Raw genomic sequence first — 19,253 nt, forward strand, 5'->3', positions numbered from 1 at the left:
CACCCTGATACCGCTGACTGTGCTCTGCACCATGCTGCCCTCCCTTCCCCCCAGCTGGCCCCACTGTCCCAGTCTTGACGTGGACCCCCACTCAATGCCTCACCCCACCCAGTCCAATCCACCTGCTTCCCTTCCAGTGCAGGCTGGGCAAACCCCAGCTCCCTCCCCTTCCCTGCTCCCCCTCCCATCCTGCAGACAGCACCAGACCTGGGAGGCAGGCAGCAGGGCTAGGGGAAAGAGGCTGCAGACAGGCAGCTACTCCTGTATCAGCTCTAAAGTGGAGCTCGATCCCCCACCTGCCCGATGCCTGTTGGATCATGGGGGTTGCTGTAACTTATGGCGCTTTCTGCAGTGCCCTGAGTCAGGCAGCTGCACGTCTGTCAGTGCACGTGTTCAGCTTAACCCTTACTAAGTGCAGTTAAAATGCAGGCAGAAGCGCATTCAAACATTTTAGCATCTGTTGGGTGCCCTTGTGGTGTTACCAAGTTGTTTGGTGAAGGTTATCTTCCAACATGCGGTAACTTTAATAGGTCACAATATTCCCATGATTTACAACCATGACTTGTGACCAGGGTGTGAGTTTTGGGGAGCTGAGAGGTTGGGGGGGGGAGGGGCTGAGCTCCCCATAAGAAGCAAGAGCCCCCCTGTAAAATTTGAAACTCATAACCGGGTGGGGGGGGTCTCCAATTCAATTGCTCTTTCCAGTGAACCAGTTTAATTGTTTTTGCAGACCCCACCCCCTAGAGTCAACGAGTAGTTTGAACCCTACTTATGACAGTGAACTTGTGACAAGGTTCTCAGACACAGGACTGAAGTCTTTGCATGATGAGGAATTTGGTTGTGTTTTAGGTACAGAAAAAACAATGTGTTGACCTACTTCTTATCATGTTTCCCTCAAGTATTTGTACTTCAAATAATTCAGTAGTAACCAGTGGCAAAAGTGGTTATTTGGTAGCGTAACTAAGCATTGTGTATGTGCAGTATTTCAGTAAGGGAATCCAATTCACAGTTACTGAGACAACTGTATGGACAAATTTGACTCCAGCTGCAGTCAGATCTGTATTTTAAGGAATCGTTTTTCTTGTACACAGGAGACTAGATGGGGACTCAAGGGATAAAGATCTCATTCTTGTCTTTGCCGTTGACTTCCTCTGTGATTCATGACAAGGCACTTATATGCCCAGATTCTCAAAGTTTTATGGATGGCTAACTCATTACAACAGTGGAAGTTTAGTACCTTTATGCATTTTAAGATATGGGCTGTATTCTCCATGTGCTTAACTGCTTGTCAGTAAAATAGCGGTGCCAGTACCCTGTTTCTTCAAGCCTGCCATGTCTTGTCTATTTATAGTATAAGCTTTGGAGCAAAGACTATCTGTTACTATATTTCTGTACAGCACCTAGCACGCTGAATACATCATCTTGGCTGGGAGCTCTCAGTCTCAGCATAGTAGTATTAATAATAACTCAAAGCTATTTTATGAGAGACAGAATAACTTTGTACACCTTTGTTTCTCACAGACATCAGAGGATGTGACGAGTTAATAATTTCATTGTGTAAATCTAATAGAGTTTAAATTAAAAAGGCCCCAATTCTGAACTTTTGCTGGGAAAAAGGGAAAGATTGCTTTTTTTCAGCATATGTGTGTTAGAGAAACAAATAAATATTGCTAACAGTCCACTGGGTTTTATAACATCTTAGGTCTGTTTGCTCAAGTAGGTGTTTTAGCAGACAATGATCACAGCTATCAAGGCTTTCCTCCCTTGCAAAGAAACAAAGTTAACAGAAGAAAAAAGTGTAAATCCTAAACGCACCTATCTTGGGATTCAGCCCAGTCTTTTGATTCCTAGTGGTCAAACCAGTTCATCCCAAGCAGCTATTATTTTGATGCTACTTCTGAACAGTTTTGCAAGGGAAGGCAAAACCAGGTAAAATTATGTCTATCAGGAACCACGCAGTGCCCTAGAATGCTATCACAATGGCCCACAGAAGAAAACATGGCTTACTAGTCATTTAAATAGCATTTTTATCCATGTTGTAAGTTGTGTTTACTTCTTCTAAACCTAATAAAACAGATTCCTTTCATGGTCTACTCCACTCCAACACTGCCAGACTATAAGCCCATCGAGAAAACAGAGATGATAATAATTAGGTGGTTCTTTCTCACCAGGTGAACTTCTGGATGGACAAAGAGGACTAGTCCCTTCAAACTTCGTGGATTTTGTTCAAGATAATGAGGCCCGTCTGTCGAGCACATTGAGCAGTGAACAGGATCAGAATTTTATCAATCATTCGGGTCATGCTTTGGAAGGAGGTGGTCTGCTGGAGATCAGTCCACCAACTCGCATAGAGTCCAGTGTAATCAATAATGGCGCAGGGACTCTGGATGTAAACATTGATGAAATCGGAGAAGACATTGTGCCTTATCCTAGAAAAATCACCCTTATTAAACAACTAGCCAAAAGTGTTATTGTGGGCTGGGAGCCACCAGTAGTGCCACCTGGTTGGGGAACTATTAACAGCTACAATGTCCTGGTTGACAAAGAAGTACGGATGAATATATCCCTGGGAAGCAGAACTAAAGCTCTTATAGAGAAACTTAACATTGCTACCTGCACTTACCGAATATCAATTCAGAGCATTACAAGTAGGGGGAACTCAGATGAGCTACAGTGCACTTTGTTAGTTGGAAAGGATGTCATCGTTGCGCCCTCTAATCTAAAGGTGGACAACATAACCCAGATTTCTGCTGAGCTGTCCTGGCTTCCTACCAACAGTAATTACAGTCACGTGATTTTTCTTAACGAAGAAGAGTTTGACATCGTCAAAGCCACTAGCTACAAGTACCAGTTTTTTAATTTGAAGCCTAACATGACCTACAAAGTGAAGGTCATGGCAAAACCCCATCAAATGCCCTGGCAGCTTCCTCTGGAGCAGCGGGAAAGAAAAGAAGCCTTCGTGGAGTTTTCTACATTGCCAGCAGGTTTGGTATTTTTTCCATTCCCTAAAATTTTGCGATTGTGTCAGGAACTCGAGGTATATCTCAATAGCCAATATTACTCTTTAAGTTCTCTATATCGCTACTGTTCACAAAAGTAGTAATGTAAAGTGTGACCCTCCTAGTATCATCTGTAAGTACTACTTGGAGATCTCATGTGGATTCAAGTGAAATCAAGACCTAGTCAGGGGAATAAGCTCATAGCTGCATTCGTTGTGTATAAGCCATCACATAGTTTTCAGACAATCTCCCTCAACAGGCAGGAGATGTCTGTGAACGGTGATCTTGAGTTGGGTTGACTGCCTTGAAGATAGTGTTCTTTCACTGACATTTGCTCTCAGACTATGAAAATCAGATGTTTATTAAGTAAAAGTGCACTTCAATTAACACACAAGGCCCCTGAGCAAGGCCCCTGGGCATGTCACAGTATGAAAATCGCTCTTCTAATGGTATCTTTATTATGGTACTAAAAATACTTTGCTTTCAAGGGTAGCTAGCTAGCATCAGTGGAAAATGCCAAGATGCTTAATTCTGCAGATTATTTGTCTCATCTTAAAAATATGGGTGGAGCGGGTATATAAATAGTTGTTTCCTTTACCTACCACTGTTTTTTGGACTGGAACGCACAGGTATTTTATAAATGGAAATTTCTTTAGAAGTTGGAACTACAGCTTCCTCTCTCAGCAGCATTTTCCTAACCTTAGGGTATCTTTCTGTAACACTTATTTGGAGCAGTAGTTGCTCACATTAGTGGTCCCACTATGAGAGGTCTGAGGGCCCAAAATATAAAAATGTCAGGGGTAGCGTATCATGTTGGAGCTACATAACAATTTGAGATGGAAAATCCACTCTCAGTGTCTGTAGTTCCCCCTTGTTCAGTGTTGTGCTTTTCTCAGCAGCTGCATAGAGACTGAGACATTACAGGGTGATGATCTATGGCAGAGGCGCTTATAATCACCATACAACCCACAAACACCGGGCCCCCAAATGCTACAGGATTAGAACTTTATCATAATAATCTCCAGGGGATTTTAACTGTTCTCACTGTAGATATTTGAATACATTCTTGTTTTCATATTATTCTGATTAATGTGCATTGAAAAATACAATTAATATTTCAGTAGTGTTCATCTGTATACCTCAAAGCACTTTAAAAAAGGTGAGCCTTTTACAGCTGGGGAAAGTAAATTATAGAAAGGCTAAAGTGATTTTTTTTCCAGAGACGCATAACGGGTCAGAAGGAGCACAAGTATTAATATTCATGTCTTCTGACTCCCCGAGTTGGGCCTTATTCAGACGGCTGTTGAATTAAAAAGGATAATAAATGTGTTGTATGTAAAATTTTAAGTCCATTGGTGGTTTAATTCCAAGGTGTGTTTGATTAGAAGATTATCAAATATGTCCTAGCAATTAAAATGGGCCAAGACATACTTCAGAACTGAAGGTGGAGGCACACGACCCAGAGTTTGTTGCAAGGATGGTAGTGGAATTTGTGGTGTGCCTGATGTAACAGCTGGATCCAGAGACCACTGCCATCAATAACCGAGGAGTCTGAATACCTCCCCAGTAAGGAAAACCCATATTTAAGCCAATGGCAACAAACACCTGCACTGCAATGCAGGTGCTTTCCTTTATTCATCTACCTGTTTAGAAGGATGCATCTACTCAAGGACAAAGAAAAAACTCCTTATTTACTCAAACTTGCACAGTACTAATGGCCGCAGAAGCAGCTCAGAGGGAAGATCCAGTGCGTGCGTCTCACGGTGAGTGAAATTTCAATCCAGTGGCATGTACTGTACTGTGACTTAATTGGCTTCCTGCTGTGATTTGATTTCAGCAAAGTAGCTGGAATTAGTTCTGGTTTCCCCATTTGCTTATGCAATTTATGTAGGAGGAGACACTTTGAGTAATAGTGATGCCTGGAAAAGAGCAAATAGGCTTGTAACTCAAATCATTTTGAATGTGCGTTGATCTATCAGATAGCAAAAATGTCCTCAGCCAGAGCACAATATGTTGGTAAGAAATAAAGGAGAGCTTGGATACACTGAATGTTATCTAAAAAATTGTAATGGTCTTCAGTTTACCTTGGAGGGCAGGGACACGACTGCCTGAACCCAGAGCAGGAGAGGATGGGTTGGCAGTGGCAGTACTATTAGGTTTTCTGCTAGGATGGAGGCTAGGGTGAATTCATCAGCCAGGCTGTACTAGAGCTAGGGAAGCCTCCCCAAATAATGCTTTCTGAATCAACACATCCTGAAAGTATTTTAGCCCCATTCTGGCTGGCCATAATATAGACAAGGCCTTCAGAATCCAGGTTTTAAATACAGGCCAGGTTTTTTTAACTAAGTGTCTCCCTTTAGCTGTTAGATTATATATAGTGATTTATGAGTTACCTTCTGTAGCAAAACAGGGCCTGCTCTTTAATTCAGAGCTTCTAGGTTCACTTGCATAGTTACAACTGCATGGCATTTAGCACTGTTTTACAGCAAAGAAGGATTGCTATCACCAAACAAATTACAGTTTGTTTTTCATATTTTGGCAGTACAATTACTGAACTAAATGTTAACATTATGGCATGTTCCATTTTTTTTCTCTTGCAGATCCTAGTGGCAGCCACATTTCCCTGCTTCCACACTTCAGGTAAAAGACGGAGAAAGATAGGCTGGGAAGGAACATAAATATCTTAATTGAGCTATTGTCATCTTGCATGTATATTGATGTACAACGTGCCTCTGAACCGTGCCTTTACCTTAAACTAGTATCGAATGATTCATAATTGTTAAGAGATATAATTCAAAGATTATTTTAGAAGATGCTGAGAAAATAATAAAGATAAAAGAAAAATGCATTGTTTGGCTTCTTTTAGGAAGATTCATGTGGAGGAGGAAGTGTCGCATCATGCAGCAGTTGTCATGGCAAACGTTAGTGTTAGAAAACAGTGGCGAGTGAAGTGCAACATTTAATAGCCAGAGGCAACCGTTAGTTCTCACGGTGGCATTTTCCCCAAGGTTTCAAAAGTGTCTACTGTTGAATAGATATGGTCACTTTCTTTGACCTTTCAAAAGCATCGAGCTCTTTTGTCCTCTTTGGCCATGTGAATGCCCTCCAGACAAAAACATACAATGAGTTCCTCATACTAGCAAAGGGGGGAGGGAGAGGATAAGTTAATATTAAATTGAATTAAATTTCTCATTTTTACCCCTCGATGCATCACCTTAAAGGAATTAAAAAAATGAAATCTAAGCAAGGTGAGCAGGGAGGTCCACTGACATTGTGTCACAGTATAGAACAAATGTAAATGAATGCAAAGGGTGATATTTTGCATGATAATACTTTAGAAACACATGCATTTTTATGTGGACAGAAGATTTATAGTGCTTTTTAGTGGCTGAGTGGTTGGACGTTAGTCTTTGACCATTTGCGCACTTAAATATATACTTACTTTTAAACAGGAGATTTAATTGCATTTCAAGTGCCATAGTGAGCAAAAGGAAAGTGCAAAGTAACACAGGGCCCCTGCAGGACAAATCAGGACAGTTGGTGGTTGACACAGGGGAAAAAGGCGGAGTTTTTCAATGAGTTCTTTGCTTCAGTATTCCTAAGTACAGACCAAGACAAATCCCCCACCTTGAGCGTAGACAGATGTCCAAAAGGCACTAGACTGTCAAAGGTTAGTGCTGACTTAATTAAGGAGCACTTGGAAAGGCTGGATGGGTGCAAATCAGTCGGCCCGGATGACCTCCATCCATGGGTACTGAAGGAATTGGCCAGTGTCATAGCTGAGCTGCTGGTATGGCTGTTTGAGCACTCATGGTGCTCCGGCTAGATCCACGAGGACTGGAAAATGGCCAACGTGGTGCCCATTTTTAAGAAGGGGAGAAGGGATGAGCCAGGTAACTTTAGGCCAGTCAGTCTTACCACTATCATTGGGAAAATACAGGAAAAAATAATCAAAGAGTGCATTTGTGAAGGCCCAGCAGGGGCCCAGCAGGCTGAAAGGAAACCAGCATGGGTTTGTCACAGATAGATCCTACCTGACAAACCTTATAGCCTTTTATGACCTGGTTACACACTGCCTTGACACAGGAGCTGAGGCTGATGTCATCTACCTGGATTTTAGGAAGGCCTTCGAGACAGTTTCACATCCTATTCTCATAGGAAAGCTAGCAGGCTGTAGACACCTACACAGTCAGGGAGGTGGCCTGTGGCTTAGGGACCCCACCCAGGGGGTGGACGGGTCATTCTCGGCCTGGAAGGAGGTGGGCAGTGGGGTCCCACAGGGTTTGGTCCTTGGACCAGTGGTATTTAATAACTTCATCAGCCATTTGGACAAGGGTGTGGAGAGCACCCTCTCCAAGTTCGCAGGTGATACCAAGTTATGGGTATCCACACCGGATGGCAGGGAGCAGATAGAGGCCAACCTGGACAGGTTGGACCAATAGGTAGAGTGGAATAGGGTGCAATTCAACAAAGATAAATGTCAGGTAGTCCACCTAGGAAGAAGGAATCCTCAGCACACCTGCAGGTTGGGGGATGACCCCCCTCAGCAACTCAGAGGCTGAGAGGTCTTGGAGTCATAGTTGACTCCAAGATGAACATGAGCCGGTAGTGTAACAAGGCCATCAGCAAAGCCGATCGCACCTTGTCGTGTATTAACAGATCCATGACCAACAGATCAAGGGAGGTGATGCTTCCCCTCTGTGCGGCATTAGTCAGGCCACAGTTGGAGTACCATGTCCAGTTTTGAGCGCCGCTCTTCAAGAGGGACACAGAGAATATGGAGAGGGTTCAGAGGAGGGCCACTCACATGATTAGTGGTCTCTGTGAAAGACCCTATGAGGGGCAGTTGAGAGATCTGGATCTCTTCAGCCTTCACAAGAGATGGCTGAGGGGAGACCTTGTTAGCTGCCTACAAGTTTATCAAGGGAGAACAACAGGGAATTGGTGATGCGCTGTTTACCAGAGCACCCCATGGAGTAACTAGGAATAATGGGTGTAAACTAGTGGAGAGTAGATTTAGGTTAGACATTAGGAAGAATTTTTTTACAGTAAGGGTGGCCAGAATCTGGAATGGGCTTCCAAGAGGGGTGGTACTGTCACCTAACTTGGAGGTCTTCAAGAGGAGGCTTGATAGTCACCTGCTGGGGTCATCTGACCTTGGTCCTCTTTCCTGCCAGGGGCAGGGGGTCGGGCACGGTGATCCATTGTGATCCCTTCCGACTCTACAATCTATGACTCTATGCTTACACACTTAGGCTAAGTACAGACAGTCAAAAAGCCGGAGGGTGAACCAATTCAGTGTTTGCAGGTTAATCTAAGCTGCATAAATTGAACCAATAAGCAAGTGAACAGAGTTTTACATTTGATTCCGGAAATGTAGCCACATGCCTGCAGTGGCCAATGCCAGAAGCCTGGGTGTGTTAGAGCATGCTTTCCTGCTGGGCTGGAGCAGACAGCTTGGGCAAAAACTAACCCACCTACCTTGTGAGGGGGGCATTTACAGGGGAAGTACAAAGCATCCTGGGATGCTGAGGGACTGTGAGTTAACATGAATCTGGAAGGCATCTGGGACAGAAGTTCAATAAACTGATTTAACCTAAATCAGTTAAGTCTGATGCTACATTGTGACTGCCTTGCTTCGAATACCCGTTCATGAGCTGCCTTAGCGTGAGCGCCTGGTGGTGGGTGTGGTGAGGCTTTGTGCGACCATTGAAAGGGACCTCAGTCACCCTGGAGAAGACCCCTGAACTCACCTGCCATAACTTTGAATGTATTTTCAGTGGCGGTCTCTTGGGGTCGGTCACTCCTCCCTGCAGATATTTGTGGGGCTCCACCTCTCCTACACCCCTTCCTTATACCAACCTCTGGCGGGCCACCTGATCTTAATACAACCGTCCCTCCGGTCTAGATGATTTTTGCTCTTCACGCCCTCTCTGGGACTGGTTATTATCTTTGTTTCTTTGGCAGGCTATGGGCCCGCTGGATTCACCTCTCTCATCTCTCTCTCCTGTTGTTGCCAGCTACTTACTGAGCCTCGTGAGCACCCCTGGTGTTGAGGTGTCAGTCAGATCCCCTTGAGGTAGACATAACCACTGAATAACCAAAAAAGACAAGCCAAAGAAACCAGCAAAAGAACTACACACAGGCAAGAGGCAACTAAAGAGAAAAAGGACTTAAAGAAAACAAAGGAGGGAAGAAAGAAGAGGAGAGCTCAGGCTAAGCTGCTCTTTTCCTCTCTCTGCCCTAGAACCTGAGCCAGGAGGCGTCCCCCAGCTCTGCTCCGCTCTGTGCCTTCACCAAGGGTATTTTCTGTTCCTCCCTGGGTTAGCCATTTTCCTCTGCTTCGCATCTGTGGAACCCGGAATGAGAAGTCTCCACCATCTCCAGGGCTCCTATTGCTCCTTCAGGAGCGAGGTCTTCCCCTGGGTGCTGGTGCTGCCTGTGACCAGCGTCGGGTTATATCTTAATTGTTGTTGCTTGGGACCCCTCTCCCCAAGCAGGATTCGCCTTTTCGCGCTGGTGCTGCCTGCCACCGGTGCGGAGAGCCTCCGCAGCCTCCACTGACTCTCCCACTCTCCCCCTTTCACTGTCAGTGTTCCTTTTTATCTCAGTCGGACGGTGATTGCTCCTGACGTCACCTGCCAGCTCCAGCTGTAGATAAGCGCGGTTATTCGCTCTTTGTTCCTCCTGCATTTGGCGTCCTGTGGCAGGTAAGTAGTTTTTGTGTGTAGTCCCCTGTGGGAAGGGTCTCTAGCTCCCCTGTGGTTTTGCCCCTGGGACATGCATCTGGCCAGGTTTATCTTAATCCAGGTTTTGGCCATTTTGAAAGTGGTTTTTGTTCACTGAACTTTTGTTGTGTTACAGATTAGAACTGGTTTCCAATCACTTATACAGGTTTATGTGTAACTTCTGTCCCTAGCCTTAAATTTAAGCATATTCCTATGTATGTTCAGGATCAAGGCCAATGAAACTGTAAGGTACATAGAGTTAAGTCAGTTAACTAGTTCCTAGTTAATTAATTAAGTAAGCTAAGAATTTAGCTAAATCCTAAAGAGGACTTGAAATCAAAACAGATCACAAGACTATGAAATTATGATCTGCAATCTTGTGCTTTAGAAAATAAACCAGTTCTTAACTTATAGACTAGGAAGCATCTTGCACGGTGAAAGGAGAAAATAATTCAATACTGCCTACTGTGGGGTGGCAGGGTGTCCATTTGTCTTGGAGCATTTAGTACTGGATAGTGTTAGAGGCAGGGTACTGGATTTTATGAACCATTCTTCTAATCAGATGTGGTACTTCCTACATACTGACTTATATTGCTGGACTGGGACTGCTGGCACTACATAAAGACAGGAAACTCAAATGAAAACCTAAATTTAAGATGCATATTTAGGCCCACCATCACAGCCGGTATAAATCAACATCGTTCCACAGAAGTGACGTGAGTAGAGTAACAAAGGCAGTAGATCTGTGCTGATTTAAATCCTTAAAATCAAAGTACATTATGTATCAGCGTAATAAAGGGGAAAAGCTGTGATTTTCAATAGCTGCCAAATATAAAGTGAACAGGAGTAATATCTGCTTTGTTACAGTATATTCTCCTCATCCAAAAACCCCTTTGCCCAAATGTTTGTGCATCACTAATGTCTTTTTAAATTATTCCAATGTTTCTTCCTTTCTCATTCCCCAGTGGTTTTCTCTAGTAAACTGAATTATTTGAAAGTATTGATATTAAAATAAAATGAATAAAAAGACGCTGAGAAGGCTCATCATTGTCCCCGAAAATGAATTCTTCCTGTGCTTTTTACTGCTAATAACGGGACTGCTCAGTAGCACATGTCCCCTGTGAACAATCTCTCTCAATTTTAGTAATGAATTTGTTATTAGAGTAATCAGTCATTCACATGAAATTACGCACCATTTTAAAATCCAAAAAACCAGCTTCCCAAGATATTACCATGCAATCCATGTACTTTAACAGCACTGTGACCTGGCTTAGCTTAATTAACAGTTGCTTATATTGGCCCAGTACTTAAATAAGCGTGGGTGACAGACTCCCAGATAGGCAGAAGTTCCACATGTTGCCTTGCGCTTAATTCGGTTATTGTTTAATGTAATCACACTTTGATTCTCCATTTAATTTAATTAAACCCTCAAGATTGGTTTAAAAATGCAACACAATCTTTCACTCTCTATTTCTATTAATTTCCTTCACTTTTAGCATGTTATTGGGTAATTCAATCACTGGCTAAAGCTGGCATTTAAATAATAAGGAAATGTCAAGTTCTCAAGTGGACTGGAAGGGTCAGGAGAATGGAGGGAGGAACCCAAAGATGCATCCATAATGTTTCTGCAGGAGATAGCAGAAATCAAAGACTGTTCTAAGGTGGACCAAAGAAGGTCTGGAAAGACTTCCATATGAGAAGAGGTTAAAAGGTTTGGGACCAGGAGAGGGCACGTTAGACCTGTGGAAAGCAGTGCTTTGGCACGGAGAAGGTATTTGTGGATTACAAGAAATAGCAAGAAAGGAGGTAGTTTTCAAGTTAATTTCATGTGGATGAAATGAATTGGGCGCGTTGTATTTTTATTATGTTTTTAAGCTGAGTCTGAAGTCAGCCTGTGGAAGTCTCCGCCACAAGAGAACAAAGGGCGCCTATACACGACCACAGAGCCTGCTCTGATGCGCTCCAGCAGCCTCCTGCGTCTCGGCTCTCAGCGTCCCCACACTTGAAAATGGTGGTGGGGGTACCTGAATTAAAGCTTGTCGTGTGACCTTTAGCTCAAGCATCGCCACCACCATTTTTAAGGATGGGGATGTCAATACATGAGATGAAGAGCTGCTTTAATTAAAGTGCCACCCCGCCTCCAACCCCAGAGCAAGTGTAAAAGTGCCCAAAGGGGCCAAGAGCTTAGCTTGATTTCAAAAAGGGTTCGACCTTCATGTAGACAGTGAGGACTTGTGCTGTTTTATATAAACCAAAGTAAACTGGGTGTATATGGGTTATGCAGCCATAACCAACCACTTACGGCGTAGATGCAGGGAAAAAATAGCTTTTATGAGAATCAAGGCCATTTTGTTTTCTTTACTTGTCACCATCTCCCTTTACAGAGACCTCGAACATCTCTTGAGTTTGGTTTTTCAGTTTTTGTCAAGAAGCTAAACTGTGTAGCATAAACTGTAATTGGAATAAAAAGAAAGAACCGCTGCAAAAAGCGTGCAACGCTTATACACGAGGGAAAGAACCCGGGGCCTGATTCAGTAAAGTTGTTTAGGTACATATCTAATGTTTGAACCACATGAGTAATCCCACTGATGTCCCTGAGACTACTGATCATGATTGGATTGGACCAGGTTTTAAGCATTTCGTTGAATCAGGACCTTGCAACCTACAGTAGTCTGGTCTCATCATTTATTATCTACTCCACGATCCCTTCAGTCTTAAAAAACTGCCCATTCACCAGGTCTCCGACACTAGGAATAGACTGATTTGATTCATCATCCCAGTACATGTGTTCAATGGGTAGCGTTCCTTACACAAAATGGACGGTGCCCAGTATTTCGGCATACTCGTATTCTTTGTTGGTGTCATTGGGAGCCCTGAGTACACAGCATTTCTGACAATCAGGCCCTAATGTGTCATTTTAATTTCATTTCTGAGAGGGACAGTGAGGTGATTAAATACTCTTAATTGATAACACTTTCGGAATCGCCACGTGTTCATTAGCCTTTGACGAATAAAGGCTGGTTGTTGTTCTTTCATTTGCTTTGCACCTGCTAATGAAATAACACTACGGGTCACATCACATTTATTTTTATGGTGGGGGAGGAAGGGTGTTGTTGAGTCTTGTCTGATCTTACCTAAGCAAGCAGCCTTCTGCTTATAAGTTATTGCCTAAACGGTATAAAAAAGACTAGTTTTTGTGTTGCAATGCCCTCTACAGGATGAAACGGTGACATCGGGGGCTATACTGGCATCTTGCCTATATCTCAGGGCTGAGGCTTGTTCCTCACGCACATCTGTAGCATTTTTCTTTTGCTAAAAATGAATGCACATGGCTCGAGTGTTTGCTGGGTCTTGCCAGCCTTGAAAGTTGAATAGAAATTGGCTGAGTGCATTTTCGTTGGCAAAACCTGAAAACATCTGCTCCTTCTAAACTCTGTGCTCTCCTAGTAGTTGCGGAGAGGAGGTAGCCATGCCTGACCCCTGCTTTAGCAGCTTCTTAGCATGATAAACTTCTCTGAATTGGACATTAAATTAACACAGCGGAATACAAGAAATATGCACAAACTCATAATCATTGAGATACTTTTACTTTGGGTTTCTGTCCAACCACGGGGCTATTTATGGTAGATTTAATACTGTGCTTTAATTAGAGATGTACTGAATGTGCTATTGTGCTAATGTACTTTAACTGCTTTAAAGGGTTTCAAAAAGCTTTGGGTTTCATGTGCCTTTTTGCAGAGCAGAGTAGAGCCTTCGAGGCCCATCCTTTTTCGACGATAAAAGCGCTGGTGGTATAAATGGGAGTAAATTCAAGCTGTTTTCTCTGGCCCCTTTGCAAAGGGACCTCAGTGCGGATGAGAATCTAATCCCTAGAGTCAAGCTTTAAGGCAGGGAGTTGCAGAAGTCAGGATTGCTCAGGAGTGGCTCTTACACCCACATGTTGAGGTATAGCTCCCTTTAGCAAAGTGATTGAGGGGAGCCAAGTCCTTCCCAGTTGCACCCGCCATCAGCACCAATAAAAGTTTGACATCCCCTCACCCTCATGGGAGGGTGAGAAGCAGAATTCAATTTGATCCATTCATCCTCATCCATTTCTTGTGGTTGCTCCACAGGGAGCACTATAGTATATCCTCAAGCGTGGGCTTTGCTATCCCTTGTAAACCCAGGTTTCCACTGCGTTCTGTATCTGTCTTGTCACCAGCTTTCTTTGGGACACCCACCGTGGCCACTGGGGTTGTTTTCTCTATAAATAAAATTAAAGTTGGGTCAAAGAAATCAGAGCATGTTGGAAGCTATTCTCTGCATAATTAAATGACAGAACTTAAACTGTTGCATTAAATGCGCTTGTTCCTGCAGGTATGGGACTGAAACTGCATGTGGCCATCAGACCTCCCTGCAGTAACTGGATTAACCCGGTCTCTTGCTTTTCCTACACCACAGCCCTTCCTTACTGCTTGTTATGCGGTAGGGAACAGCTGTTTCAGCCCCCTTGCTTTGCGGCACAGGGGTGGCTTCTTAATTGTGATAATGTATTTAGCAGGTATCTCAAGTAAAATTCCACTCCTTGGGGAGCTTGGCTCATTTTTCCCCTCCCTCTTCTCCTCCTTTGCTGCCGGTTGCTCCTGAGACTTGATGCCACTTTGAAATTTCCAGAGGAAACACCAGCCTGCAACACTGATCTGTGTCTCAGAGGCGCAGCCTGGGTGAGCTGTAATCGGTCATAATCATTTTCTGTGCACATGAGTGCTTCTCCTTGACAGTTCTTTCCTATTTTATTTTAATGTGCTTGGGAGAGTCTAATCGCTTGCACGAGAACAGGTGGAAGGGAGGTAAGTACAGCATTTGAAAAGACCACCTCGTGCTCAGCTTTCTGATGAATATAGCCTAAGGGCTGTATTCAGAAGGGAAAGGGAGCTTAGTCTTGTGGATGGGACAAGAGACCCTGCGCGACCTGCTGTGTGATGTTCCAGTTGCATCATCTGGAGGGACTGCAGTTTCCCCTTCTGTAAAATGGGGCTACTGGTATTTTGCCCTCCTTTTTTGAAGTGCTTTGAGACCCATGGGTTCAACTTTAAAGTACTAGAATTGCTCCATAAATTTGCTGATAATTGTTAAAGGGAACAAAACCAAAATATATGTCTGGCTAACTGGGCTCACGTACAAGGTTTGTATCTGGACGCTACCTTTCTCATAGCTCAGGATGAGACAGCAGTCAGCTCTGTTCTCTAGCTAGATATGGTCTGGTCCCTCCCTCATGTCTACACAGGCTGCTAGAAGAGTCCTGGGTTTGGGGCATCACGACAGGAACTGAACTGGTCTCTAGTTTAAAGATTGAGACCAATGGAACTGGACAATGAACAAAACTTTTGTTCTCTAGGTCCTCCCGCTCCACCTCAAGATGTTACTGTACAGGCAGGTCCCACCCCCGCAACTATACAGGTCTCCTGGAAACCACCGACTTTGACATCAACAGGAACCTCCAATGGAGCAAATGTTACTGGCTATGGTGTTTATGCAAAAGGTCAACGGGTGAGTTCTCCTGACTTTATTACAGTGACCGGTGGCTCTAGATGTGCAGTTCACCCAACAGCAGAAGAATATAATGGACTTCAGTGTTCACCTGGATTTCATTTCAGCTGTTTTGTCATGTTGCTGATGGTCCTGTGCATTGATAGCTGTGAAAGTCCCTCTTTATAAGCTAATCAGCAACACTTAATTACTCAGACAAGCCTAGCTGAAGTATTACAGGTGATTGGGGTAAATCGATGAAGACCCGCTGTGCTTACTCTTTACAACGGGCAACAATTTGCCAGCATTGATGAATGCTTTCCAGGCTGCACAGTGGGAGGAGATGTGTTTTCCCAGTTTTAACTTGGATGTTTGTGCGTTTAGGTGGCAGAGGTGATTTTTCCAGCAGCAGAGAACACGACTGTGGAGCTAATGAGAATACGGAGCTTAGACGCTCGGGACGTCACTGTAAGAACACTTTCTGCCCAGGGGGAATCTGCGGACTCTTCCATTGCTGCCATTTCACCTGACCTACTGGTGCCTCCAACCCCTCACCCTAGAACTGCTCCCAAATCTAAGCCATTAGCAAGTGCCGGAGCCCCAAATACCAAAGATGAACATTTAGGTCCGCATTTAAAAATGGATGAGTCATGGGAACAGACTCATTCGGCATCTCCTATTCATGGACACACGCTGGAGCCTCCTGCCCCCAACTTTCATGGCCCGCTTCAAGGAAGGAGGTCTCCCTCACCTAATCGAATACTCCCTCAGCCACAAGGCACACCTGTCCCGAATACTGTCGCTAAAGCCATGGCAAGAGAAGCTGCACAACGAGTTGCAGAGAGCAACAGGGTAAGAACAAACTTTTTCTTATGTGTTCACAGCCATGTAGCTTACCTTAGGAATCAATTTGGAGGAGAAGAAAGCATTCTAAAGCACTAGGTCACCCCTTTGTATCAAGAATCAATTGTCTATTAGTGCTTAGAGGAGTTAATAAATGCTTAATAGATGCTTTATGTAGTTATCTGTCAGAGTGCAGAAGATCAATAGGCTGTTAATAACCATAACATTCAATCCTTTGTGACATCATCTACTATATCAGATGGCCGTTAGGGCTGTGTGAAGCCTCAGGTGCTAATACGATTCAGAGGAGAATTGGCCCGATAAGGCAGCCAAATCTCCACATCCAAATTGAATCAGGAGGCCAATAAAAAGGTCCAAATCAATTCAAAGCTCTCTGAATTGATTTGGAAAAGATTTGGAGAGCTTCAGAGATTCGGGCAGTCCCCCCTCGCCACCACAGGGAGCTGGACCTGGACTCCATGCTAGTAAGTAGGGGGCAGTGGGGGGGAGGGCTGGAGGAGGGAGCAACAGGACCATGGGGGAACCCCCGCCAGGCCCTATCCTCCACCTGGTCTCCCAGCCCCCAACATAGCTGTTCCCCTCCCCCCCCCATGGCTGCACTGCCCAGCCCCAGCTCCTGGTTCTTTAAAAAAAAGAAAAGCCCCGCACTCACTGGCTGGCTTCCATCAGGGCTTCTTGTCGCAGCGACCCCCATACAGCGTGGGGCAGCGGGGTGCAACAAGGATCGCCCCTGCCTGGCAGCAGGTGGTGAATGCAGGGCTTTTTTTTTTTTTTTTTTTTTTTTTTATAAAGGGCCAGACAGGGCAGCCATTGAGTGGGCTGGGGGAGCAGGCAAGGGATGGGGCTGGTTTGATTTGGAGATTCAGCCGATTTGGCGGCAGCTGAATCTTGGAATCAGATTCAGCCAAATTGATTCGGGACAGTGATTCAAATCACCAAATCAAATCACTGTCCCCCATATCTGAATCCGAAGTGAATACTAGCCGCTTTGCACAGGCCTAATAACCGTTTGTCAGTAATATGCTTACAGCTTGTATTAAACCTTTTATAAGTTGTCTATAAATACATGTTCAAAGGAATACTCTTCCTGTAAAGTACAGAGAGATTGTCATGTGTTTTTCTTTACTCTCTGACTACTAACCCCATCAATGATAAATGGAAAGAATATTTTCATCTTAATATATATTTGTTATATACAGCAAAAGCCACCTTATCCGGCACCTTAGAAACTGGCATGCTGTATTAACTGGCATGCAAGTCAACGCAGCAAAAGCAAAACTGGAAGTGCCCACCATGGCACTTCTGGTTTCACTGAGTCCCCATGGCCCGGGGCAAAGCAGCCTGTGGTGCTGAGCCCCCACGGCCCGGGGCAAAGCAGCCTGTCCCCAGTGTGCCCGGGGTCCCCCTCCCTGTCCCCCAGCACACTGACGCAGCAGGAGGGGCGGTGGCCAGAACAGGCAAAGATGCCTGTTCGGGCCCCTCAGGTAACCGGCATATTTGGTTATCCGGCACCCCCCATTTCCTATGGGTGCCAGATAACAAAGCTCTTGCTGTATACTATGTGTTGCTATTTATTAATTTAAGCACTTGTGTAAACTTCCCACACTCTGCCATTTCAGTGCCTTACCGCCAGTGAAATAGTTGATTACAAAGCATTATCCCTTCAGCATCAAGGCTTGGGAACAGTCTTCTGACCAGTAGCAACAACGATGTCAATGGAAAGTTTGGCCCAAAGAGCTGTGAGACATTAGGGTTTCGGAGCTCCCTAGCAATGGGACCGGCAGCTCACCAGAGGGTGGATCTCATCTTTCTGTGCAGCCTTTAGATACAGAGGCCCTGATTCTAAATGAAAAATCTGTTTCAGATTATTTTATGTTGAGGGACCAATTGCAAGAGAAATGTGGTTGAATGCAGCCTCAAGGATGGAGTATAGCACAAGGTAGTGCCTTAGAGGCCATATTACATGCCTGGAAGTGTAATGCTGACACATGTAAGGTTTGCTATATCATTACTGACACACAAGGTCACATCCAGATGTGAAGATATAGGTGGTACAGAGCATTGTATATTTGTATTAGTGGATGCTCACTATCCTGGAAGAAAGGACAGCAGATTTTTTTCATTAAGCTCCTACCTTAGTTGTGGATCTTAGGCTGTATTGGCCTTTTTGCAATATTTTACCCCCAAAAGGTCTAAATAAATATGGTGACCAAATACCCGTGCAAAGAAAGCCACATGGAGTGAAAGGAGATTGTTTCCCCTGAAGCTTTTGCTTTGCCCTTAAATTAATGTCTGCATTGCTCTGACCGTGAGGATGAGACAATCCAAGAGTAGTCCCCCAGAACGATATTCCTAAAACCATTTGATGATTTTCTAGTTCCAAGATGGGGAAGCTAGCAAAATCTCCAGCTTCTAAAATGCCATTTGATACTCAGCATCATTAGTTTCTCATAGTATTAATATCCTTGCTTGAAATTCCCTGATTAAATTTAGCTATTAGCAGATGGACGTGCTCCACTTATGTATAATGGTACATGACTATAGTCTTGTGCTTTATTTACCACTAAAACTCTACTGGGAAAAAGGTCATGGGAGTGCTGGTGTATTATGACTTACATTTTCTCTAGTGGTGTCTTTATTTGGATGAACATTGTATAGAATGATATGATATTGCATCTTTGGGGTGCTCTGAACTCAAAAGTGCATTGCACAGTTAAATGCGGCAGACTGTTAAAACAATGTTGAACAGCGGGAGAATAAGATTGAGAGGGGTATAGATGAAGGAAAACTGATACAGGATTATAAAGATGATTTCAAATGCTATAGAAAGTCATTGAAAGGGGAAGCTTACCCAAAGAGACTGTTCCCCATAGCAGGAATTGCAGAGAAAGATGTGAGCTCAACAGAGGTGAAGAGACAGGGGAGGCACTTGGGAGAGATGGGTGGACTGACTGGGGAAAGGGTGAGAGAGAAGTTCCCTGATGTAAGAAAGAACAAGGACTAGAGGCCTTGATTCTGCAAATCTTCATCCTGGCTTGCTTGTTGAAACACAAGCGTGCGTCTCTTATCTGACTGATAGGGCCCTTGGGCTTACAAGAATGAGATCCAGTCCTAAGTTTCTTAGCTATAAAAAAAAAAAAAAAAAAAAAAAAAA

At 44.1% G+C, this 19,253-nt stretch overlaps 1 protein-coding gene across 13 annotated transcripts in view; it reads left to right on the forward strand.

The window, feature by feature from the left end:
* The window catches only part of RIMBP2 (RIMS binding protein 2), a 268,024-nt gene that overhangs the window by 204,471 nt on the left and 44,300 nt on the right, over positions 1–19,253 (forward strand). For all 13 annotated transcript variants that reach the window (XM_019507085.1, XM_019507079.1, XM_019507081.1 and 10 more), the window contains 3 exons: positions 2,172–2,984; positions 15,105–15,256; positions 15,620–16,087. In XM_019507085.1, the coding sequence (XP_019362630.1) occupies positions 2,172–2,984; positions 15,105–15,256; positions 15,620–16,087 (1,433 nt within the window). The remainder of the gene's footprint in view (positions 1–2,171; positions 2,985–15,104; positions 15,257–15,619; positions 16,088–19,253) is intronic.

The sequence above is a fragment of the Gavialis gangeticus genome, unplaced genomic scaffold (genome assembly GCF_001723915.1).
Source record: "Gavialis gangeticus isolate Ggan-Ray unplaced genomic scaffold, GavGan_comp1, whole genome shotgun sequence".
NCBI classification, from domain to species: Eukaryota; Metazoa; Chordata; order Crocodylia; family Gavialidae; genus Gavialis; species Gavialis gangeticus.